Source organism: Syngnathus scovelli, chromosome 1 (assembly GCF_024217435.2).
Source record: "Syngnathus scovelli strain Florida chromosome 1, RoL_Ssco_1.2, whole genome shotgun sequence".
NCBI lineage: Eukaryota > Metazoa > Chordata > Actinopteri > Syngnathiformes > Syngnathidae > Syngnathus > Syngnathus scovelli.
The window spans coordinates 2230532-2257717 of record NC_090847.1 but is presented as its reverse complement, the minus strand read 5'-3'; the positions used below and the strand labels follow the sequence as shown (position 1 = coordinate 2257717).

General features: G+C 44.6%; 1 protein-coding gene across 16 annotated transcripts in view; it reads left to right on the top strand.

Moving 5' to 3' along the window:
• Positions 1-27186, top strand: part of LOC125980798 (ETS-related transcription factor Elf-2) — a 103751-nt gene that overhangs the window by 40796 nt on the left and 35769 nt on the right. For 12 of the 16 annotated variants that reach the window (XM_068651927.1, XM_049740326.2, XM_068651917.1 and 9 more), the window contains 3 exons: positions 2237-2341; positions 2995-3111; positions 3234-3317. In XM_068651927.1, the coding sequence (XP_068508028.1) occupies positions 2237-2341; positions 2995-3111; positions 3234-3317 (306 nt within the window). The remainder of the gene's footprint in view (positions 1-2236; positions 2342-2994; positions 3112-3233; positions 3318-27186) is intronic. The other 4 variants (XM_068651922.1, XM_068651925.1, XM_068651924.1 and 1 more) reach the window with 4 other exon arrangements.

The window sequence follows — 27186 nt, the reverse complement described above, 5'->3', positions numbered from 1 at the left end:
ACTCGGTGTTCTTTGCCCTCCAAACACGACGAGTTGAGTTGAGGCCAAAAAGTACTATTTTGGTCTCATCTGACCACATCACCTTATTCTAGGCCTCTTCTGAGTTGTCCAGGTGCTGAATGACGAACTTCATGCGGGCCTGTACGTGTTTCTTCTTGAGCAGGGGGACCTTGCGTACGCGGCAGGATTTCAATCCATGACGGCGTAGTGTGTTACCAACAGTTTCTTTTTTAACTGTGGTCCCAGCTGCCTTCAGTTGATTCATCAGTTCCCCCCTTGTGGTTTTGGGATGATTCCTCACCATTCGCATGATCAGGGAGACCCCACGAGGTGAGATCTTGTGTGGAGGCCCAGACCGAGGGAGGTTGGCGGTGGTGTAGTGCTTCTTCCATTTCCTGATAACTGCACCGACAGTTGATCTTTTCTCTTCAAGTTGCTTTCCGATTCTCTTGTAGCCCATCCCAGCCTTGTGCAGATCAACAATCTTGTCCCTGATGTCCGTAGAAAGTTCTTTGGTCTTGCCCATGGTGGTGATGTTGGATGCTGGTTGTTTGGGTGTTGACAGGTGTCTTTTATACAGGTAAAGAGGTGAGGCAGGTGTATTTGATGTAGATAATTGGTTGGGATTGGAGCTGTGTCTTAAAGAAAGACTAACTGGCTTGATGCAGCCAGAATACTTGCTGTTTGTCCAGGGGTTCAAATACTTGTTTTTTCTCATCAGACGGTTATCAATTTTTATAAATTCATATGATGTGAATTTCTGGAATTTTCTTTGGGATTCTGTCTATCACTGTTAGAATGTACATATGAATAAAATAGTAGATCATTGCATTCTTTGTAAATGGGCAAACCTGCAAAATCAGCAAGGGGTCAAATACTTATTTCCCCCACTGTATACTATTATTTAAATTTGAAACAATCGATCCAGGGCACTTGCTTGGAGCAAACATATGTTGAGCTCTTGTTTTGTGAAATAAAGAGCCGGTTATCAAACCCATGTCTTGCTTGGAACGCTACAATATAGTTATATACGTAGATCTGTGGAATAATTGGAGCCACAACTGACAACGAGGCTGATGTCAGCGGCACACGAAGGTCCGGAGTCAACAGCTGGGGTTTTTTTTTTTTTTTTTTTTTTTTTGATTGACACAGAGGATGACTATTCCGATGGATTTAATGATTTGGAGTGACACGGATGGTTCGTTAAAAGTATTGTTAATATTACATTTATTTGATATATCTAGTCTGACGTCAGCGGCGCACGTAGTTCCGGCATCAACAGCTGTGTTTTTTTTATTTTATTATTTTTTATTTTTTATAAGTGACACAAGATGAAGATTCCGATGGATTTAATGATTTGGAGTGACACGGATGATTAGATAAAATTGTTGTTTATATTACATTTATTTGATATATCTAGTCTGACGTTAGCGTTGCACCTCGTTCCGGAGTCAACAGCTGTGTTTTTTCACGGATGGTTCGATAAAATTGTTGTTCATATTATTGTTATTTGATATATAGTTTATATATTGTTATATGGCCCTGTGGAATAATTTGAACTGCAACTGACGACGAGTCCGACGTCAGCGGCGCACCGCACACGCGGCGTTGTTTACAGAAAGGACGACGGATGCGATCAATGGATTTAATTATTTGGAGTGACACAGATGGTTTGATAAACGTGTTATTTATCTTATAGTTATTTGAATAACTGTCAATGTTACGTCAGGCCCGTTCTCACCTCCTCGTTTGTGTTTATGTCACTTTAGCACACCGTATCATTTAGTCTGTTGTTGCTGGTTCATGTCTGTTCTTAGTGTTGGATTTTGTCAAATCAATTTCCCTCAAAATGCTACTTAAACTCCGGTGCAACTTACATATTTTTTTCCTCTTTATTGTGCATTTCATGGCTGATGCGACTTGTACTCCGGAGTGACTTTTAGTCCGAAAAATACGGTACACATATTGACACAGAAAAAATTTACAGATTAAAAAAAATATATCCATATGTACGGATGAGATGGGTGACCGTACTTCGCGAATTTCACTTATCGCGGTTTTTGGAACCAATTATCCGCGATAAACGAGGGATTACTGTATACTGTATTGTAAGTATGAGAGCAGCACCTTGAGAGGAAAAAGTGCCTTATCGGTACTACCTATTTATCATGACATTCTTGTGATGTTATTGTTTTTAGACCTTTTAATTGCCTGCAAACTTTCATTTGGTTTTCAGTGGAAATGTCGAGTCAGGAAATGGTGTGTTTCGATAAAACTTTTGAAGCGGCTGAAGCTCTTCTACATATGGAGTCTCCCGGAGGTCTGCATGACCGCAACACAGGTAACCACACTTAGATTACCTTAACTGTCAGCATGTGTTGGTATTTCCTTTAATTCTGTGACTGGGATCTTAAAGTGGAGGTCCCACATTGAAAAAAAGTAAATTTTGTTCAATATGCGGTGTCTCTATTCTTGTGTCTCGTCTTGTATTTGCCAATATAATCCCCCTCTCCACCGTTTAATGCACGGCACCCTGTTGGAGTGGCACCCACCACCTGCTATTGAGTGGATAACCAGATAGCTTGTATATGAATGGAAATGTCTTTTTCCATTAGGTGACTATAATAAGCAGCCGTATGAGAGAAATGGTCCATGAAACAGCCCCTGTTCAACATATCACCAAGATCTTCCAAAAATTGGAGTCCTACATGACAGGGGCCCCCAATAGCTGCTTGCTCTAGTTTTGGTTTAAGAAAAGGGGGGGCATCTTTGATTTGCCTTTTGTCTTCAAAACTATCTAAAGTCGTGATTGCATTTTTTTTCGGAAGGCATTTCCCGCCCTGTCACATACCACCGCATCGGGAGTTTTGAAAATCTTAATGAAAAGACGAGGCCAAAATGAATTACAAGCAAAAAAGACTGATAGCCATCCATGGCATCACAGACACAACATAATTTACTAAAGATTTTTATTTTTTGTGCTGGATGGCACAGAAGATGTCATGATGGAAACAGTTGTGGAGGTTTCGACAGAGTGTGGACCCATGGAGGAGGAGGAATCCTTCCCCATCCCTCCTGATTGTGAACCTGTCGCCAAAAGGAAGAGAGGAGGTCAGTAGCTAAAGACTGTCATTGACTGGAACTACAAACCTAAAACGGGCAGACTACTTGGGTGCACAGGTAGTTTATAAGAATGCTGGGAAATGGAAAATGTTTTTTCTTGTAACTATTAGCTGGACGTAAGGCAAAGCTGCACCAACCTATATCTAATGGGACCTTTGACCTGGGGATTAAGAAGAGACAGAGGGAAGGAAAAGGTAAGACATGTTTTAGTTAATCCCTGCCCGTTAACATAACACCCTAAAAATCATAATTATGGGCAAGGGAAGCCTCATCTTTCTTTACTTGGAGCCGCCAACTGACAACAAGGCAGATGTCACCGGTGCACGTTGGTCCGGGATCGGCAGCTGTTTTTTTTTTGTTTTTTGTTTTACTCAGAGGATGAATATTCCGGTGGATTTAATATTTTGGAGTGACGCGGATAGTTCGTTCAAATTGTTGTTTATATTACATTTATTTGATGTATCTAGTCTGACGTCCGCGGCACACGTAGTCTTTCCGGCGTCAACAGCTGTGTTTTTTTTTTTTTTTCCAAGTGACACGGAAGATGAAGATTCTGATGGATTTATTGATTTGGACTGACACGGATGGTTCGATAAAATTGTTGTTTATATAATTGTTATTTGACAGAGGTTATATATTGTGATATGGGCCTGTGGAAAAATTTTAACTGCAACGCGCCACGGTCGTCGGACTTGTTTACATAAAGGAGGACCAACTCGATCGATGGCTTTAATGATTTGGAGTGACACAGATGGTTTTATAAACGTGTTATTTATGCAATAGTTTTTTGAATTACTCTGAATGTTACGTCAGGCCCGTTCTCAGCTCTTCGTTTGTGTATATGTCACGTTAGCATACTTATCGTTTAGCCTGTTGTTGCTCGTTCATGTCTGTTCTTGGTGTTGGATTTTGTCGAATAAATTTCCCCCAAAATGCAACTTATACTCCGGAGCGACTTATATATGTTTTTTTTTCACGTTATTGTGCATTTTATGGCTAATGCGACCTATATTCCGGAGCGACTTTTAGGCCGAAAAATACGGTATATACAACTACTAAGGTGAGGGATGTGCAATATAGGCCAGTGCAAAAATGGCATTGTGCAACAGTTGTGAGAGTTATAGTGAATGTACTGTTAAACAGGGGAGAATGCAGTGCAAAACAAAGTGAGTGTAAACAATGTACAGTGTAAAGTGCAGATCAGTGACTGAGGTAGTGATCTGGTCAGCTGTTTAAGAGTCTAATGGGCATGGGGAAGAAAGAGTCCTTGAAACGTGAGGTTTTACATTTTACACTTCTGTCCCTCCGGCCTGAGGGGAGAAGTGTGAACAGTCCATGTTGGGGGTGGGTGGGGTCTTTAAGGATGGAGGCCGCTCTCCTGTGGACCCTACGGTGGTGGATACTCTGCAGACAGGGCAACGGAGTTCGTGTGATTTTCTCTGACGTCCTCACCACTCTCTGCAGTCGCTTGCTGTCCGCAGCAGTACAGCTGCCGTACCAAACGGAGATGCAGCTGGTCATGATGCTCTGGATGCAGCAGCTGTAGAAGTTGCTGAGGATCTTGGGGTACATTCTAAACTTCCTCAGCCTCCTCAGGAAATACAGCCGCTATTGAGCCTTTTTGACCAGCTGTGTTGTGTTGAGTGTCCAGGTGAGGTCGTCACTGAGATGGACACCCGGGTATTTGAAGCTGCTCACCCTCTCAACTTCAAGCTGTCGAATGAAAAGTGGCTGGCGAGGTCCCCTTTTCTCCCTCACGTTCACTATCATCTCCTTCGTCTTGTCCGTGTTGAGGGTGAGGTTGTTTTCTTCACACCATGACACTGGGCTATCCACCTCCCTCCTGTAGCCCGCCTCGTCTCCGCCAGTGATGCGTCCAATCACTGCGGTGTCGTCTGCAAACTTCAGGATGATGTTGTCTTTGTGGGAGGCAATACAGTCATAGGTGAACAGGGTGTAGAGGATGGGGCTGAGCACACATCCCTGTGGGGTACCAATGTTGGTGATGATACTGGCTGAACTCCTGTTTCCAATCCTGACAGACTGAGGCCTGCCAGTCAGAAAATCCAGGAGCCAGTCACAGAGGTTGGGGTGAAGACCGAGTTTGGACAGTTTATGGATGAGTTTGTGGGGGATGACCATGTTGAAAGCAGAACTGTAATCAACAAAGAGCATCCTGACATACGCATCCTTATTTTCAAGGTGGGAGTGGCAGTAATGAAGAGCAGCAGCGATGGTGTCTGAGGTGGACCTTTTGGGCCGATAGGCATACTGCAGGGGGTCCAGGGAGTCCGGTATGCTGCTCTGGATGTGGCCAGCACCGTTCTTTCAAAGCACTTCACGATGATAGGGGTGAGTGCTACTGGCCTGTAGTCATTCAGGCAGGCGGGCGGGCACTTTTTGGGGAGGGGGACGATGATTGTGGATTTGAAACAGGTGGGGACGATGCTCTGCCTGAGTGAAAAGTTGAAGATGGAGGTGAGAACATCTGCCAGCTTGTTGGCGCATGCTCTGAGGGCCCGCCCAGTGATGTTGTCTGGTCCTGCTGCTTTGCGGGGGTTGATCTTCCTCAGGGTTCTGCATACCTGGCCTGATGAAACTGTTGGTGGGGAGGAGGGTGGTCCGTGTGTGTGTGTGCCTCTCTGTGCTGGGGTTGGAGGTCTCAAAGCGGGTGTAGAAGTTGTTGAAGTCGTACGGTAGGCTGTCTGTGTGGCTGATGGTGCTGGTGGAGGTCCTGTAGTCTGTGATGTGCTGGAGGCCCTGCCACATCCGCCCGGGGTCAGCAGTAAAATAGAAGCCATCCAGCTTATCTCTGTAATAGTTGTACTAAGTTCATCTTGTTTTTCCTTTTTAATCACTTCACTGGTTTCTTTTATATCAAAAGATTATTTTAGGTGCATTACCTGACATGTTTCGGCGATTTCTTCAGTTATGGAAAGAACTGCGTCAAGGAATTTCGCCTCCTCGAAAAGCTGACGAAAAAATGAGCTCGCTACAGGAACCACCTGAGGTTCAATCTACGCTGCCAAGATGTAGAGGTAACGCCGGCCAGCCTGACAATCAAGAACCCAATCCCGACCAGGAATGCGGAAAGGATTATCAGAAGAGTGCGGATGACTCTGGTCAAAGAACGGATACGCTGCACAACCAACAAACTCAACAACATCAACGATGAACTACAGCGACTGACGGAACAATTCAAACACCGGTATGCCCTGGACAATAACACGGAAACAACACTACACGGACATTTAGATAATATACACGAACAGGAATTTGCCGCCACAAAAAACCGACACATTGGGAAATTGGACAGACTCATCGCACAAAAGAAGGCACAACCAGACCACACACACATCAACGATAAATGGATTCACAATATGTCACGCCACAAACTCACCCAGGCAGAACGCAGCATACTAGCAAAAGGACTCAGCTATGCGATCACACCCAAAAACATACCCCTCGATGATTTCATTTTAGCCACGCAGTTAGCATGCGAAGAAATACATAATCCAGGGCAAAAAGCAGCACTACGCAATGAAGTTGCAGGTATATTAAAAACGGCTAAATCACCACCCAGTAATATTACAAAACAGGAAGCAAACGCAATGATCACACTAGCAAAAAATAAAGACATTACAATACTCCCAGCGGTCAAAGGCAGAACAACAGTAATTATGGACACAGACACTTACGAAGAATCAATGCAACAGTTACTACAAGACGACACTTACGAAGTAGTACAAAAAGACCCAACAGAAGACAAGAAAAATAAACTCAAAGCATTACTCAAACCACTACTCATTGAAAATAAAATAAACAAACAGGCATACAATCACTTAATACCCACAGCAAACATCATCCTCAGAATCTATGGCACACCAAAAATCCACAAACCAGGTACACCTCTCCGCCCCATCGTAGACAGCATAGGGTCAGTCACATACAACCTTTCAAAAGCACTCACAGAATTAATAAAACCACTACTAGGACTCACAGATCAACACTGCAAAAACTCGAAACAACTTGCCACAGAACTCACACACATAAAGGTACAGAAAGATGAGATGTTCATATCACACTACGTCATTTCACTCTTCACAAAAACACCCACACAGGCCACTATACACATAGTACATGATAGACTATCAGCAGACAGGACACTCAAGAAACGCACAAATCTAACAGCACAGGACATCACCCAACTACTCCATTTCATCGCCACCTCCACATACTTCCAATACAGAAACACAATCTACAGGCAAAAAAGAGGGATTCCCCATGGGAGACCCTCTTTCTGCCATCATGTGCAATTTTTTTCACGGAGGATCTAGAACAAAAGGCACTCTTAACAGCTCCGGACACATACAAACCCACGCTATGGAGACGCTACGTCGATGCCATTCTAGAAAAAACAATAACAGGACATACACACCACCTCACAGACCATCTCAACACCATAGACACCACCGGTAACATCAAATTCACCCATGAAGAAGAAACAGATCGATCCATAGCCTTTCTAGACATCAACATACACCACACAGACAACGGAGACATAAAAATAAAAGTACACAGAAAACCCACACACCAATACCTCCTCTGGACATCAGAACATCCCACTATACATAAACTGTCAGTAGTCATAACACTATACGAATGCACAACATTAATCACGGATCCGGAGGACATAACACAGGAAGAACAATACATACAACCTGCACTCAAAAAATGTCAGTATCCACAATGGGTAATAACCAAAGGTGCAGAACAGGTAAAAAACAAAAAATACAAAACACAGGGGGAAAGAAAGAAACAAACACGGAAACGAACCCAGCGGAATGGTGACGTTGCCGTATGTGAGAGGAATTACGGAACGCATCAAAAGACCCATGAAAAAATACAACAAACACACCTATCAAACCACATGCAACACTCCGTCAAATACTGGTCCGCTCAAAAGACAAAGTCAACCCGGAAAATAAATGCAATTCTATATACAAGATTCCATGCAAATCATGAAACAAATTGTACATCGGGGAAACAGGGAGGAACTTCATCACAGGAAAAACAGAACACAAGAAGGAGTGTGAGAAGGAGACAGCAACAAGACAAACAAGAGCAATAAAACTACAAGCAAAACAGGAACACTACAAGTCAGCCATTACCGACCACTGTAAAAGAGAAAACCACATCATGGACTGGGAAAAGGCCAGAGTCATCCGCACTGAAGAAAACAAACATCAGCGTTGGATCAGGGAGGCCATTGAGATCCGCAAGCGGGGCCCGAGGACTATCAACAGGGATGAGGGAGCCTACATGCTCTCTACAGCATTCTGGAGAGGTGAATGGACAGCAGAGGGCGTGACTCACCTGTCAAATCTGACAGGTGAGCCACGCCTTCATCCATCAGCTGATAGACGCGTCACAACCACATCGGTGACACTCTGATGACGGCGGAAAAAAAAAAACGCCGAAATATGTCAGGTAATGCACCTAAAATAATCTGTTTGATATAAAAGAAACCAGTGAAGTTATCTCTGTAATGCTTCTTGGCAGCTATGATGGCCTTTCTCAGTCCATACTTCGCAGTTTTGTACTCTGTCTCATCGCCTGATCTGAATGCGAGGGAACGAGCACGCAACATGTGACGTACCTGGCTGTTTATCCAGGGCTTCTGGTTGGGGAACTTCCTCACCTGAAGAGTGGGCACGATGTTATCAACACGTGTTGATGTACCCGGTTCACGTAGTCAGCATAGTCCTGGATGCTGACTGAGGAGTCCTCCATCATTGTGCAGCAGCTTTAAACACATCCCAGTCTGTCTGGGCAAAGCAGTTCTGCAAGATGCACTCAGCCTCTGGTGTCCATAGTTTGATTTGTTTGGTGGTGGGGTTTGTTTGTTTTAGTTTCTGTCGGTATGCTGGGTACAGAAACAGTGAGATGTGGGGTCTTGGTGCTGCCCTGTATGCACCGCGTATGTTGCTGTACATGTGATCCAGGGTGGAGATGTTGATGTGCTGGTGATATTTGGGGGGTACAGTCCGTAGGTTGCACTGATTGAAGTCTCCTGCAGCGATAAAAACGGCATCAGGATGAGCAGTCTCTAGCGCGCTGATGACGTCATACAGTTTACCGAGCGCTGCTGTGGAGTTGGCTCTCGGGGGGATGTAGACAGCGGCTAAAAACACAGCAGTGAATTCCCTCGGTAGATAATAGGGACGGCATTGCAGCATTAAAAACTCCACGTCTGGTGAGCAATGTTTATAAACAGTCCGTATATCTCCACACCACGAGTTGTTTACAAACACACACACACACACACACACACACACACACACACACACACACACACACACACACACACACACACACACACACACACATCCTCCTTTCGTCTTGCCGGAGGCTGCTGTCAGGTTCAACGTGCTAACTGAATATCTGAATAAAAGAAAAGGATCAGCAGACAAAAAAAACAAGTGAGGCAGAATATTGAGTTTTCTCGCGAGGACTGAGATACAGATTGCTTTCTACAATCTGACTACACTAGAAAATCTGTTTACACTCCTCGCTCTTTTTATTTGGAATGCCCTACCCACAGTGTGAGACGATTAGCCCCTGAGGGGGGGGAAGAGATTGTGGGCTTCGTCTCGTAAGAAAATAAACAAAAAGTAATGCACAAAGTGTTGCGTGCAGATATGGCTATATCAGCAAAACAGTTTAAACAATATTCGAGAGATAAAAAGAGAAAGTGACGTTCTTTAAGGAAGATCAGAAGGTTCATGACGCATCGTTTGACGTGTTGTTTTCACGATCTGTTCTGGTGGACGCTGAGATGTCAGCAGTATCTTGTTTGACACAACCGTCATCTCGCCCCTGACCCAGCCGTAATCCTTCTGTTCTGTTGCACAAGATAAGAATAAGCAAGGCAAAGCAGCAAGCATACTGAGCAGTAACATTATGAATAAGTACTCATTAGAGAACGCATGATAACATATATATACAATTTTTCTAACAGCTGCAGTCCGGTCCCCTCTGTGCACGGAGTAACTCTGTAGTTGGATGGCGCACGCTGGAATTTTGTCAGAAAGCCACGTTTCGGTGAAAATCAGAGCGCAACATTCTCTTATTTCCCACTGTGATGTGATCCGTGCTCTCAGGTTGTCCAATTTGTTGTCAAGAGACCGTACGTTGGCGAGCAGGAGGCTGGGTAGCGGTGGTCGGCTAGCGCGAGCTTTTAGTCTAGCATGGAGCCCTCCCCTCTTGCCTCGCTTTCGACGCCGTCTCCGGAGCGCTCTCCTGGGGTCCGCCGGCTCACTCGAGATCAGTGTGTCCGAGCCATCCTGGGGCTCATGGTGGTCTTTGTTGGAGCGAACAATGAGTTGCAGCTCCGGTGAAATGAATCCCGTGAATTCCAGGTTATTTTGTCGATTGACTATATCGAGCAAATCCTGCTTGCTGTATGTTAGCAGTGCATGAGTGTTGTGCACCGCAGAAAAAACAAGTAGCACACATAAAAGAAGAAAAAGCCGGCATTCTAGAGCGGAGCAAGCAAACATGTCTGCCACGAGGGGCAACATGTTGATAAAAGAAGTGCCTCTTGAATTCTAAGCCCTCCATCCACAGAGGTCTTTGAATTTTTGAGGCATGTGAACACATGCTCAAATGCCGATAAAGACAAAGTGACACCATAATGGCTGCTCTCTTGACCAATGAAAGTGTTGGATTTCAAATAACAACACTTCAGCAGCTATGTAATTGTAAGGGGTGCATGCAAACCATGCCTCCCATGTAACATAGAGGGGGTAACAGATCCTGTGAGCATCGCTGACCTCTGGAGGCAGCATTATTCAGCACTATTTAACAGTGTGAAAAGTGAGCCCTATCATGTAGGCATAATTGAAGAGGAAAGTATTTTTTTTAATTGTCATGAGGTGTCTATTGCCATAGGACAACTTTCTGACAGAAAAGCCAGTGGTCTGGATAACATCACAGCAGAGCATTTAGCTGGCCCCCGAGATTCTATCCCCTGCCCTCTTTAACTTATACATGGATGGCTTGTCTAAGCAGCTAGTAGGTTGCAAAACAGGCTGCATGATTGGAGACATGTTAATAAACCATTACATGTATGCTGATGACCTTACTATACTTTCACCTTGTAGTAGTGGGTTCCAACAGCTGCTCAATATCTGCTCAAATTACGGTATTGACTTTGACATCAAGTATAATGCCAAGAAGAGTGTGGTCTTTATGTAGAACCAAGTATGATCTGGAACTCAAGTTTCCTGCTTTTTAACCTATCTGGTCAAACTTTGTGTGTATCTAAAAGTACAAAATATCTTGGGCACATTATTACGGATACCTTAGATCACAGGTGTCAAACTCAAGGCCCGGGGGCCAGATACGGCCCGCCACATCATTTTATGTGGTCCGCGAAGACAAATTGTGCATCAAATTTGTGTGTCATTACTAGAATTGCAAATTGTCTTCACTTTTAATAATATCTTTTTTTTAAATATTTGACCAGTTTTTACTCGTCTGATTTGAAAACGAGTTATTTGTCAGCTTGTTTTGTAGCTTTTACTGTATATAATATGAGGTGCTCATACATTTATTTGGGTCGACAGTCATATTGGCCCTCCGAAAGAAGCTACGACTACAATGCGGCCCGCGAAAAAAATGAGTTTGACACCCCTGCCTTAGATGATTATGATGATATGTCTAGACAGAGGAGAATGCTCTATGTTCAAGCAAATATGCTGGTTCGTAAATTTCACCACTGTACTACTGATGTTAAAGTAAACCTCTTTAGGGCTTACTGCACCCTTCTCTACAGAGCCCCACTATAGGTGAAGTTCAAGAAGAAAAGTTTGCGTAAATTGAAATTTGCCTACAATGACTGCCTTAGGATACTGTTGGGCAAGCCGAGGAGCACAAGAGCCAGTGGGCTCTTCTGTGATCTGGGCCTCACTACATTTATGGCTCTGCTGAGGAACTTGATATTTAAATTTATGTGCAGGCTGGACCACTCACCGAATGGTCTGATTAGACAGATGACAGACCCTGGATGTAGTGCTAAAGGTACACATCCACCATCAGAGGACGCTGGCATGAGTGCCTCTCATAACATTTAAAATGTACTTTTTAAAATTTATTTTAATATATGTGATGTTTGTTTTCTACTCTGTGGGCCTAGAGCCTGTAATAAACTTTATATACGTATATATAAACAATGCGAGCACACACACACCCAAACACACACGCACACACACACACACACACACACACACACACACACACACACACACACACACACACACACACACACACACACACACACACACACACGTGCGCACCTCTTCCAGCAATCACATCAGTTTTTATGGCGTAAAATTCTTCCAATGTGCAGCCAATGCTGAGCATTACTGTGAAAGGAAACGTCGTTGGCGCTACCTGGTGGTTGAGGGAGTGTAAGACCTCACAACACACACATTTCCTGTTTTTCCTGACATTCAGTCATCATTGTAAGGATTTATGCAGTGGTTGTGGGGAAATGTATGATAAGCATCAGGTTTACTGTGCACTAAAAATTCTGATTAATAATGGGAATCAATCTTGTCAAATGTGTCACTTGTATGTGTTTCATTGCTAAGTGTCCTTTCTCCTAATTGCAATGGTTTAAAAATTGCAGCTTGGTGTCATTTTGAACATTGACACGTTTTAACATCCCGAGTGAACTTTCAGCACCGTAGTTGCTTTTTCAAAATGCTTTCTTTGATGGAACAGAACAAAACCATCAAAGAGCCCAAAATGGAACCATGTGTTCCATTAGGGTTAAAAACAATCAATAGTGAGATCAATTCCTGTGTTGATTTGTATAAGCATACTGTGCACTGTATCAATCTATGTACCATAATTTCTGGACTATAAACCGCGACTTTTTTCCAAAATTTTAGACCCTGCGGCTTATAGTCAGGCGCGGCTTATAGTCAGGTGCGGCTTATATACGATTTTTTTCATGATTTTTGTGATGACTTGATCATTTTTACTCTTAAAACTATTATATTCAGTAAAAGCTACAAACCAAACTGACAAATAACTCGTTTTCAAATCAGATGAGTAAAAACTGGTCAAATATTTAAAAAAAAAAGATATTAAAAGTGAAGACAATTTGCAACTCTAGTAATGATACGAATTTGATGCACAATTTGTCTTCGCGGGCCACATAGAATGATGTGGCGGGCCGTATCTGGCCCCAGGGCCTTGAGTTTGACACCTGTGCTCTAAACCCTTTCTCTTACTCTGCCATGTCACTCAGAGATTACACAAAGCAGTGGCGCTGTTTGGACCATCTGCATTGTATTAAAACCCAATCAATCAGCATTTAGATTCAATTCTTCTGATATTTTGCTCACCAAAAACAAGTTGTAATGAATGTGAACTTTTAATGCATTTTATTTAGAAGGTTACTTTGAACCTTAAACGGCGGAGCGGAGTACTTATGGATTTTTACGGCCTCCGGCCTCCTATGAATATCCCAACTGTATATTGTTTTAGGTCTATTGCGTTAGTAATTTCCTCCACTGAGTCAATTAGTGCCAGTGACGTTGCTCTTTTGGATCTAAATCCATGTTGACTTTCAGTGAGTAAATTATATTTATCTATGAATTTGTCCAGTCGGTTATTGAAAGGTTTTTCCAGTATTTTAGAAAATTGTGATAGTAATGATACAGGTCTGTAGTTTGTGAAGTGGTGTTTGTTCCCAGTTTTATACAAAGGTATGGTTTTTGCTATTTTCATTTTATCTGGAAATATACCGGTCTGAAATGATAGGTTACAGATGTATGTTAATGGCTTAGAAATCCCCTCAATCACTCGTTTTACAGTAGTCATATCAATGTCATCGCAGTCTTCGGATGTCTTGTTTGTACATTGGGAGACTATCTTTATAATTTCTTTCTCATGCGCTGCTTTGAGGAACATTGAGCTCAGATTCCTATCTATTAAACTTTTACGCTGCTCCTCAGATGTCACTGAATCTGGGATTTGTTTGGCCAGATCAGGTCCCACACTTACAAAGAATTTATTAAAGTTATTAGCCACTTCTTGCATATCATGCTTCTCAGTGTTATTGATAATAAAAAATTTTGGATAATTAATTTTTTTAGAGCCATTTTTTATTACAGTATTCATTATATCCCATATTTCTTTGGTGTTATTTTTATTATCATTTAATATTTTACTGTAGTATTCTTTTCTAAGGCGGCTCGGTGGCGCACTGGGTAGCACGTCCGCCTCACAGTTAGGAGGGTGCGGGTTCGATTCCACCTCCGGCCCTCCCTGTGCGGAGTTTGCATTTTCTCCCCGAGCCCGCGTGGGTTTTCTCCGGGCACTCCGGTTTCCTCCCACATTCCAAAAACATGCTTGGTAGGCCGATTGAAGACTCCAAATTGTCCCTAGGTGTGAGTGCGAGTGCGAATGGTCGTTTGTCTCTGTGTGCCCTGCGATTGGCTGGCAACCGGTTCAGGGTGTCCCCCGCCTACTGCCCGATGACGGCTGGGATAGGCTCCAGCACGCCCGCGACCCCCGTGGGGACTAAGCGGTTCAGAAAATGGATGGATGGATTCTTTTCTAGCAGCTCTTTTAATATTAGTTAGGTTATTCTTATATTGTTTGTATTTATTTTCTGACTCTTTAGTTCTCTGTCTTATAAATTCTCTGTAAAGTGTATTTTTCTTTTTACAGGCATTTTGTAAGCCCTTTGTGATCCAGGGATGTTCTACATACCGTAATTTTTGAACTATAAGTCGCACCGGAGTATAAGTCTCACCAGCCATAAAACGCACAATACAGTGAAAAAAAACATATATAAGTCGCACCGGAGTATAAGTCGCACTTTTGGGGCAAATTTATTTGTCAAAATCACACACCAAGAACAGACATGAACCAGCAACAACAGGCTAAACGATACGGTATGCTAACGTGACATATACACAAACGAGGAACTGAGAACGGGCCTGAGTAACATTCAGATTCAAATAAGTATTACATAAATAACACGTTTATCAAACCATCTGTGTCACTCCAATTCATTAAATCCATCCATTGATCGTCCTTTATGTAAACAATGCCGCGTATGCGCCACATATGCGCCGCTGACGTCGGACTCGTAAGTTGCATTTTTAATTATTCCACAGACCCATATAATGATATATAAAGTATATTTCAAATAACTATCATATGACAACAATATTATCAAACCATCTGTGTCACTTCTAATCATTAAATCCATAGATCAAATTCCTCGTCCTTTATGTCAACAACGCCGCGCGCGCGCCGCACAGATCTAGTATACAACTATATTGTAGCGTTAACAAAGTACCAGGAAACACGTGGGTTTGGTAAATGGCTCTTTATTTAACAAAACAAGAGTTCAACGAGCCAACAACTACTGAACTGTAACGATGAAAACATATACAAGTTGCTACACGAAATAAAATATCAAATAACTATAACATAAATACGTTTTTCAAACCTTGTGTCACTCCAAATCATTAAATCCTTCAAACGTAGGGCCCTTCGTCATCTTCGTCATCCCGTGATAGAATCCTTTGTCCTTATGTAAACAACCGCCACGCTGCTGACGTCACTTGCAGGTCAAATGACAGTAATCCCTTGCTACATCGCGGTTTGTTTATCGCGGTTTCACTACATCACCAATTCTTGAATTTTGAAAATTTGCGAAAAAATTCACATATACACTACCGTTCAAAAGTTTGCGGTCACATTGAAATGTCCTTATTTTTGAAGGAAAAGCACTGTACTTTTCAATGAAGATAATTTTAAACTAGTCTTAACTTTAAAGAAATACACTCTATACATTGCTAATGTGGTAAATGACTATTCTAGCTGCAAATGTCTGGTTTTTGGTGCAATATCTACATAGGTGTATAGAGGCCCATTTCCAGCAACTATCACTCCAGTGTTCTAATGGTACAATGTGTTTGCTCATCGGCTCAGAAGGCTAATTGATGATTAGAAAACCCTTGTGCAATCATGTTCACACATCTGAAAACAGTTTAGCTTGTTACAAAAGCTACAAAACTGACCTTCCTGTGAACAGATTGAGTTTCTGGAGCATCACATTTGTGGGGTCAATTAAACGCTCAAAATGGCCAGAAAAAGAGAACTTTCATCTGAAACTCAACAGTCTATTCTTGTTCTTAGAAATGAAGGCTATTTCATGCGAAAAATTGCTAAGAAATTGAAGATTTCCTACAACGGTGTGTACTACTCCCTTCAGAGGACAGCACAAACAGGCTCTAACCAGAGTCAAAAAAGAAATGGGAGGCCGCGTTGCACAACTGAGCAAGAAGATAAGTACATTAGAGTCTCTAGTTTGAGAAACAGATGCCTCATAGGTCCCCAACTGGCATCTTCATTAAATAGTACCCGCAAAACACCAGTGTCAACATCTACAGTGAAGAGGCGGCTGCGGGATTCTGGGCTTCAGGGCAGAGTGGCAAAGAAAAAGCCATATCTGAGACTGGCCAACAAAAGAAAAAGATTAAGATGGGCAAAAGAACACAGACATTGGACAGAGGAAGACTGGAAAAAAGTGTTGTGGACGGATGAATCCAAGTTCGAGGTGTTTGGATCACAAAGAAGAACGTTTGTGAGACGCAGAACAAATGAAAAGATGCTGGAAGAAGGCCTGACGCCATCTGTTAAGCATGGAGGAGGTAATGTGATGGTCTGGGGTTGCTTTGGTGCTGGTAAGGTGGGAGATTTGTACAGGGTAAAAGGGATTCTGAATAAGGAAGGCTATCAATCCATTTTGCAACGCCATGCCATACCCAGTGGACAGCGCTTGATTGGAGCCAATTTCATCCTACAACAGGACAATGACCCCAAACACACCTCCAAATTGTGCGAGAACTATTTAGAGCAGAAGCAGGCAGCTGGTATTCTATCGGTAATGGAGTGGCCAGCGCAGTCACCAGATCTGAACCCCATTGAGCTGTTGTGGGAGTAGCTTGACCGTATGGTACGCAAGAAGTGCCCATCCAACCAATCCAATTTGTGGGAGCTGCTTCTGGAAGCGTGGGGTGCAATTTCTCCAGATTACCTCAACAAATTAACAGCTATAATGCCAAAGGTCTGCAATGCCGTAATTGCTGCTAATGGAGGATTCTTTGACGAAAGCAAAGTTTGATGTAAAAAAAATCTTATTTCAAATACAAATCATTATTTCTAACCTTGTCAATGTCTTGACTCTATTTTCTATTCATTTCACAACGTTTGGTGGTGAATAAGTGTGACTTTTCATGGAAAACACAAAATTTTTTGGGTGACCCCAAACTTTTGAACGGTAGTGTAAGTCGCGCCTGATAGTTTTCTAAACTATGAAAAAAAATGCTACTTATAGTCCGAAAATTACGGTACTTTAGTTTCCTATTATTTACTTTTACAGGACAGTATTTGTCATATAACCTTTTGAAAATTTTTAATAATTCCTCATATGCCATATGCACAGTTAATGTTATTTTCATTGTATATAGTGTCCCAGTTGTGTGACATTAAACCATTTTTAAATGCGTTTATTGTTTCTTCTGTTTTAATTCTTCTGTATTCCTGTTTTTTGTCCAGTTGAGTAATTTTATAGTTGTTATCAAAAACCATAAAAACTGGCAAATGGTCACTGATGTCGCTGACTAATAACCCACTTATTGTGTTATTTAAAATGTCATTTGTGAATATATTATCAATAAGAGTGGCACAGTGAGAAGTTATTCTGGTTGGTCTAGTGATTTTTGGATACAAGTTCATGCTATATATTGTGTTAACAAAGTCTTCGGTCAGTTTGTGCTTGTTTGGATTGAGTAAATCAGTGTTTCCCAACCACTGTGCCGCGGCACACTGGTGTGCCATGAGAGACGTTCAGCGTGGGACTGTCCAATATTAATTACGGAGCGCATTGTAAACAGGATCGCCAAACCACTGGTCAGTTCGCGCAAGGCCTGGTCAGCCACTTGCTAATCGTGCATGTGTGGAGAATCGGAGAATTTTGAGATTTCATATTGTGTCGATATGATTGTATTGCATCGGCACATATTAAGTTTATGTGTGTGTTGCTGTGTGCTTTTGCTAACAGTGACAGACACTATGACGGTTGTGGTGCGTTTGTGGTCCGATGGAAATCAGAGAATGCAGTTCAACCGGAGAACCTGGATTGGTTATTTTTCACATACGTAAAATAAGCAGTCAAGTCGAGACTCCTCGACTGTGATAGCCACTCAGCTGCTGTCAGAACAGCAGAGCGTCTTTAAAAGTGACTTTGTTCTTATTGTTGCAATATTTATAGACCTAGTCTAAAACAGTAAACAAAATCACGTTGATTCTTTTATTTTAATCACAATCACTTTAAATAGTTTATTTCTTACACCGTCTAAAACCTTTTTAAAAAACTGTCACTTTTATTTAAAATAAGGAATACAATTTAAAGAATATTTAGTATTTATTTCTATTAAATTATTCGACTCTCCATACATATATAGGAATTGGACTCTACGTGTTTCGTTGTAATATAACTGATTTTAATATAGGAGCTTAACAGATTTTTGTTGGCGGTGTGCCGCGAGATTTTTTCCAATGAAAAGGTGTGCCATGAATGAAAAAAGGTTGGGAAACACTGGAGTAAATCAATGTTGAAGTCTCCACAGATGAAAATTGTTTTGCAACTGAAAACACCTCCTCCATCCATTCCGTGAACAGTTCAATGCCAGAACCAGGTGTCCGATTTACTATACAGCTAATGATTACATTTTTTTTTCCTTGAGTATTTGAATTGTTATGCATTCCGATATGTTGTTTACTACCATTGACATGTCCTGTATCACCCTGACGTTTGATGTCTTTTCCACATAGATCGCAACTCCTCCTCCACCTTTGTTTTGTCGATCTATGTGTATAAAGTCATATCCCTCCAGCTCAAAGTCCACCCCTTTTACTGTGTTGATCCATGTTTCTGTTATTGCAATAATGTTGAATGGGCGAGTAAACTGATGAAGATAATCCTTAATGTTTGTAAAGTTGGCATACAGACTCCTACTGTTAATATGTATCATAGACAGTTTGCTATCTTTATTGATTCTATTAAATTCTTCATCAGTATAGTAACTGCAGTTATTGTTGATTGAGTTGAAGAAGTTGTTATCCGGGTCTATATCATGTTCCATATCCAGAGAACTGTGGTCAGTGTATTGAAAAGATTGGAGTTCCAGTTTGTCGTGTTCACTAATCCTCTGAGTTATGTCACTGTTGTCTTCAAGTGTAGATGCTTGACTTCTTTCGGTGTGTGTCATGGTTGTGAGTAGAGTTTACCTTACAGTCCTGCATGATGATCATTGGTATCTATCCAGCTCCTCGATCCTTCTTACCATCAGCACTTTTGCTTCCTCCGGTGTTCCATTGAGCTTGATAAATATTTTACAGTTTGTAGTCCAGGTAGTATGTTGAATTTTTTTCTGCTTCCTTAGGTAGCGTGCTTTTTTGGCAATATCAGCGTTGCGCTTGGTCAGGTGCTCATTGATGTAGACGTCGGTTCCTCTCATCTTTCTTCCTTGTTTTAATAATGCAATCTTGTGTTTTTTGTTGACAAACCGCATGATGACAGCGGATTTGTCACCAGGGCTCCTCTTGGGCAGAGGGTGGCAAGCTTCGATGTTGTCGCAGTCCAGCTGTATCCCCTTGGACTGCAGGAAAGTAGCCACCTGTTGCTCCGTGAAGCTAACATCTAGTTCACCGGGCTCACCTCCCTCGCCAACGGCCAATGCCCGGGCGTATGATCGGGCTTTGATGTTGACTCCGGAGATGATCACATCACTTTGACAGCAATAACATCAATCAGATGCTTCCAGATCAGTTTGGCACATCGTTTAAGATCAATCTTTGACCCTTCCTCTACAAAATAGTATGCAGTTTGGTCAGATTTCTGGAATGTCTGGCATGAATTTGAATTAATTGATCTTTATGTTCCTCGTCTGTTGCCGTTGTACGTACTTAACAGGCTCAGCTTGCACAAGAAACACAAAACAATGACCAACATGGGGAGACCTGTTGGCATTTGCAATAACACCGCTCAGAGATCTTGAATGGAAAGAGAATACAAGGGAAAAGGAGGAGAGAAAAATTGGGGCTGAAACTACTCTCCTTGGTGGAGCATAATTTTAGTCTATAAAAAAAACCCTCAGCACAATCAGAATCAGCTTTATTGAATGTTGTTCTCAGCCTTTGTATAACATTAATGTGACTAACAACATTCAGCTTACTAACAACATTTAAGTGGCAAGACAGGATATCATTGCCCAGTGATGTCTCTGAGACGCTATGAGTGGTGTGAGTTCATCAGAGCGACAGCCTGGGGAAAGACGCTGTGTCTGCTGGTTTTGGCGTACAGCGCTCTGCAAGGTTGTCCGGAGGGGAGTAGTTCGAAGAAACTGTGACCTGGGTGAGAAGGGTCTGTAGAGATGTTACTTGCACGTTTCCTGGTCCTGGACAAGTACAAGTCAAGGATAGATGTTAGGGTTGGTCCCAATGATCTTTTCCGCAGTCCTGATTGTCCGTTGCAGTCTGTGCTTGTCTTGTTTGGTGGCCGATCCAAACCAGACAGTGATGAAGGTGCAGAGGAGAGACTGGATGATGGCAGTGTAGAAGGTCTTCAGCAGCTCCTGCGGCAGGTTGAACTTCCTGAGCTGTCTCAGAAAGTACAGCCTCTGCTGTGCCTTCTTCCGGACAGAGTCGATGTGGCCGGTCCATTTCAGGTCCCGAGAGATTGTGGATCCCAGGAACTTGAAGGTGTCTGTGGAGGGAATAGAATTACTGAGGACACTGAGGGGTGGAAGTGATGAAGGGTCTCTCCTGAAGTCCACTGTCATCTCCACAGTCTTGAGCGGGTTCAGTTCCAGGTGGTTTTGGCTGCACCAGTGGACCAGCCGCTCCACCTCCTGTCTGTACGCAGTCTCATTACATTCCCGGATCAGTCCTATGAGAGTGGTTTCGTCCGCATACTTCAGGAGCTTCACAGAAGAGTCGCCTGAGGAGCAATCATTGGTGTAGAGACAGAAGAGCAGTGGGGGGAGTAAGCACCCCTGGAGGCGGCAGTGCTGGTGGTCCGGGTGTCGGATGTGGTGGTCCCCAGCCTCACATGCTGTCTCCTGTTGGTTTAGGAAGCTGGTGATCCACTGACAGGTGGAGGCAAGCACTGCGAGCTGGACGAGCTACTGGTGGAGGATGTCGGGAGCGATGTTGTTGAACGCCGAGCTGAATCCCACAAACAGGATCCTGGCGTATGTTCCTGAGGTGTCTAGGTGGTGCAGGATGTAGTGCAGTCCCATGTTGACCGTATCATCCACTGAAGGACTGTACTGAGGAGCTTAAGAGTGTCTTCACAGACATCGTTAGCATTTTCCTGCAGCAAGCCATCGTCCTATCGTGTATCAAGGCTGCCACCATCATACCTGTGCCGAAGAAAACTGCTCTATCCTGCTTCAATGACTGCCGCCCCATGGCACTGACACCCATCATCATGAAGTGCTTTGAGCGGCTTGTCATGACACACATCAGATCCATTCTCTCCCCCACCCTTGACGCCTTCCAGTTTGCATACCAAGCCAAACGGTCATCTGAGCATGCAATCTGCTCTGCCCTCCACTCAGCCCTCACCCACCCGGAAAAAAAGAGACTCGTATGTGAGATTGCTGTTTGTGGACTTCAGTTCTGCATTCAACACCATTGTACCACAGCGACTCATCTGCAAACTCGACGAACTGGGACTCAGTACCTTCCTGCAACTGGCTACTGGACTACCTCTGTCAGAGGCCTCAAGTAGTACGTGTTGGCGACAATATCTCAAGCAGCATTAAACTGAGCACGGGGGCCCCCCAAGGCTACGTGCTCAGTCCGCTGCTCTTCACCCTGCTGACGCATGACTGCAGTGCAACCTACAGCAACAACCGCATAGTGAAATTTGCTGACGACGCGGCTCTGTTGGGTCTCATCAAGAGCGACGAGACTCAATACAGGTCGGAGGTCGTCCTTCTGACCACATGGTGCAGGGACAATAACCTCCTGCTGAACATCAGCAAGACTAAGGAAATTGTTGTTGACTTCCAGAAGGGTCACACCCAACACCTGCCACTGACCATCGACGGTGCTATGGTGGAGAGAGTGAGCAGCACCAGATTCCTGGGGGTGCACATCACTGAAGACCTCTCGTGGACCACTGACACTGCATCACTGGCGAAGAAAGCTCACCGCCGCCTGTACTTCCTGCTGAAACTCAGGCGAGCAAGTGCTCCACCAGCCATCATGACCACATTCTACCGTGGCACCATTGAGAGCGTCCTCTCCAGTTGTATCGCTGTGTGGGGTGGAAGCTGCACTGAATACGACATGAAGGCCCTGCAGCGCATAGTGAACACAGCTGCTAGGATTATTGGTGCTTCACTCCCCTCCCTGAAGGACATTTACACCTCCCATCTCACACACAAGGCGACCACGTTTGTGAGTGATGTGAGTCACCCCGCTTACACTTTGTTTGATCTACTGCCCTCTGGGAAGAGGTACAGAAGCCTGCGCTCCCGCACCACCAGACTCACCAACAGCTTCATACTCCTGGCTGTTAGGATCCTGAACTCACTCCTCCCTCCACTCTCGGCTGCATAACGTCCTGGCCTTTTGGGCCACGTTGGCTGCCTTGCACTACTCCTCCTGTACTTTTGCGCTATATTTTCAAGATTCAAGAGTTTTTTATTCGCCATGTTTGAGCGTGCCAAACAAGGAATTTGACTTCGGTAAATCACAGCCTCTGTTCAACATTTAGGTGACTAACAACAACACTCAGGACATGTGAAAAACGAAAGATATTCTCAAACATCCCCTGATCTTAAACTGATCTTAAACTCCCAAGAGGGCAAGGAAAGACTCGAAACTCCAGCTAGGGGAAATGAGAAACCTTGAGAAGAGACCACAGATGGGAGGGTCCCTCTTCTAGGATGACCAGGCTGCAATGGATGCAGAGAGTACACATAGTACAAACAGTGTAGACAAAAAAGGTGTGGAAAGCGGGATGTTATTGCACAGTAATGACTCTGAGACTCTAAGAGTGGTGTGAGTTCATCAGAGCGACAGCCTGGGGGAAGAAGCTGTCTCTGTGTCTGCTGGTTTTAGTATACAGAGCTCTATAACGGCGTCCGGAAGGGAGTAGTTCAAACAGGCTGCAACCTGGGTGCGAAGGGTCTGTTGAGATTTTCCTTGCACGTTTCCTGGTCCTGGACAGGTACAAGTCTTGGATAGATGGGAGGTTGATTCCAATTATCTTTTCTGCAGTCCTTTTTGTCCGTTGCAGTCTGTGCTTGTCTTGTTTGGAGGCCGATCCAAACCAGGCAGTGATGGAGGTGCAGAGGACAGACTGGATGATGGCAGTGTAGAAGGTCTTCAGCAGCTCCCGCGGCAGGTTGAACTTCTTGAGCTGTCTCAGGAAGTACAGCCTCTGCTGGGCCTTCTTCCAGACAGAGTCTATGTGGCCGGTCCATTTCAGGTCCCGAGAGATTGTGGTTCCCAGGAACTTGAAGGTGTCTGATGAGAGAATAGCATTACTGCGGATAGTGAGGGGTGAAAGTGGTGAAGGGCCTCGCCTGAAGTCCACTGTCATCTCCACGGTCTTGAGCGAGTTCAGGTCCAGGTGGTTTTGGCTGCACCAGTGGACCAGCCGCTCCACCTCCTGTCTGTACGCAGTCTCATCACCGTTCTGGATCAGTCCGATGAGAGTGGTGTCGACTGCATACTTCAGGATCTTCACAGAAGAGTCACTTGCGGAGAAATCGTTGGTATAGAGGGAGAAGAGCAGTGGGGAGAGGACGCACCCCTGAGGGGCTCCAGTATTGGTGGATAGGGTGTCAGATGTGATGCTCCCCAGCCTCACACGCTGTCTCCTGTTGGTCAGGAAGCTGGTGATCCACTGACAGGTGGAGGCAGGCACCGCGAGCTGGATGAGCTTCTGTTGGAGGATGTCAAGAGCGATGGTGTTGAACGCCGAGCTGAAGTCCACAAACAGGATCCTGGCGTACTTTCCTGGGGTGTCCAGGTGTTGCAGGATGTACTGCAGTCCCATGTTGACCGCATCATCCACCGACCTGTTTGCCCGGTAGGCAAACTGGAGGGGGTCCAGCAGGGGGCCCGTGACATCCTTCAGGTGGTTCAGCACTAACCTCTCGAAAGATTTCATGACCACAGATGTCAGTGCAACAGGTCTATAGTCATTCAGACCTGTGATGGCGGGCTTCTTGGCCACTGGAACGATGGTGGAGCTCTTGAAGCACGAGGGCACCTCACACAGCTCCAGAGAACGGTTGAAGATCCGTGCAAAGGTGGGCGCCAGCTGCTCAGCGCAGACTTTCAAGCAGGAAGGTGACACGCCGTCTGGGCCCGGTGCCTTCCTGATCTTTTGTCTCCGGAACATCTGGCGCACTTCCTCCTCGCGGATCTGGAGTGCGGGCGCGGCCTCTGCAAGAGAGAGAGTCGGTGACCACGGTGATGGAGGTGTGGACAGAGCAGTTGTGGGGGGAGGTGAGTATGTGGATTGTGCTGCAGGAGGTCCCGTTGTGTGGGAGGACCGGTCAAACCTGCAGTAGAACCTGTTTAGCTGGTTAGCGAGCCTTGGGCTCTCCACAGGACGGGGGGGTTCGTTTCTTGAAGCCCGTGATGCTCTGCACGCCTTTTCACACTGTTGAGGGATCAGGATTGGCAGAGAGGTGTCTCTCCAGGCTCTCCCCGTAACACCTCCTGGCTTTCATGACCTCTCGGTTCAGTGTGTTTCTGGTCTGCTTGAACAGGTCCCGGTTGCCGCTCCTGTAGGCCTCCTCCTTGACTTTGCGCAGCCTCCTAAGGTTCGGTGTAAACCAAGGTTTGTCGTTGTTGTACGTGCAGAAGGTCTTAGTCTGCACACACAGATCCTCACAAAAACTGATGTATGATGTGACAGTGTCAGTGAGTTCATGCAAGTCTGAATTTGCAGCTTCAAAAACTCTCCAATCGGTGCAGTCAAAGCAGGCTTGGAGGTCCTGCCTTGACTCCACTGTCCACTTCCTTACAGTCCTCACCACAGGCTTAGAAGTTTTTAGTTTCTGTCTGTAGGCAGGGATCAGGTGAACTAGACAGTGGTCCGAGAGTCCTAAAGCTGCACGAGCCACAGAGTGGTATGCATCCTTAATTACGGTGTAGCAGTGGTCCAGTGTTTGTGCCCCTCTGTTGGGACACGTTATGTGCTGTCTGTATCTGGGGAGTTCGTGTGCGAGGTTCGCCCTGTTAAGATCACCCAGAACAATGATTAGTGAATTTGGTAGAAGTTTCTCCATGTCTGTCACCTGGTCAGTCAGCATCTGCGTGGCTTCACTCGCACGTGCGTGTGGTGGCATGTAAACAGCTGCCATGACGATCGAGGAGAACTCCCGTGGTGAATAGAACGGCCGGCAGTTTATGAAAAGTGTTTCTAGGAGAGGGCTGCAAAACTCTTTCAACACCATGACATCGGTACACCAACGTTCATTAATGTAGAAACAGAGGCCACCTCCCTTTGATTTTCCGGAGAGCTCCGCGCTGCGATCTGCACGCGTTAGCCGAAACCCAGCTAACTCCATGGCGTGGTGGGGGGTTCGTTCGCTAAGCCACGTTTCAACAAAACACAGCGCGGCGGATCTGCTGAAGTCCGTGTTCCTTGAAGTGAGGAGCAGCAGTTCGTCCATCTTGTTCGCCAGGGAGCGGACATTCGCCAGATGAATTGACGGTAGGGCAGAACGGAACCCTCTCTGCCTCAGCTTTACGAGGGCTCCGGCTCGTTTTCCGCGTAGCCGCCGTCGCGCTAGCTTGTATAGCACCGCCGCTCCGGCTAAAATCTCCGACAAACAGTCTGAATCAGAGAGAACATGAGAGAAAATACCAGAAGAAGACTGACCGATGTTTAACAGTGCTTATCTAGTAAAAGTTATCCGGGATGGACAGCAGAAGACACAGAAAACACACAAAATAAGACAAAGAAACTGAGAGCGACTCACCGTGGCAGCCATCCGCGGCGCCATCAGATGACGTCAAGACTGTCTGCTATATGCACATTTGCTCTATTTCAACCATGTTGCTTTTATTTATTATTTATTCATTCCTCTTACTTATTCATTGTATGTGCCTTCTTTTTACTTTTTGTATTGTTGACGTGAATGTTTTGTTTGTCCGTTTTGTTTTATATATATATATATATATATATATAATAATATGTAATATGTCTTGTAACCGTGGGATAGTAGGAAACACAATTTCGATCTCTTTGTGTGTCTTGACGTGAAGAAAGTGACAATAAAGCAGACTTTGACTATAGACCTGTTTGCCCGGTAGGCAAACTGCAGGGAGTTGTGACGGGGGCCCGTGATGTCCTTCAGCTGGCTCAACAGCTGGCGGGCTTCTTGGCCACCGGTACGATGGTGGAGCTTTAAAGGCATGAGGGCACCTCACACAGCTCCAGGAAATGGTTGAAGATCCATGCAAAGGTGGGTGCCAGCTGTTCAGCACAGACTTTCAGGCAGGAGAAGGACATGCCGTCTGGGCCTGGTGCCTTCCTGACATTTTGTCTCCGGAACATCTGACACACCTCCTCCCCGCGGATCTGAAGTGAGGGCGCGGCTTCTGAAAGAGAGAGAGTAGGTGATAAAAACGATAGAGGCGTGTACAAGGGGGATGTGGGAGGAGGTGTTTATGTTGATTGTGATGCAGGAGGTCCTGTTGTGTGGGTGGACCGTTCAAACCTGCAGTAAAACCTGTTTAGCTGGTTTGCAAGCCTTGTGTTCTGCACAGGACGGGGAGTTGGTTTCTTGAAGCCCGTGATGCTCTGCAGGCCTTTCCACACTGTTGAGGGATCAGGATTGTTAGAGGTGCCTCTCCAGGCTCTCCCAATAGCTCCTCTTAGCTTTCCTGATCTCTCGGTCAGTGTGTTCCTGGCCTGCCTGAACAGGT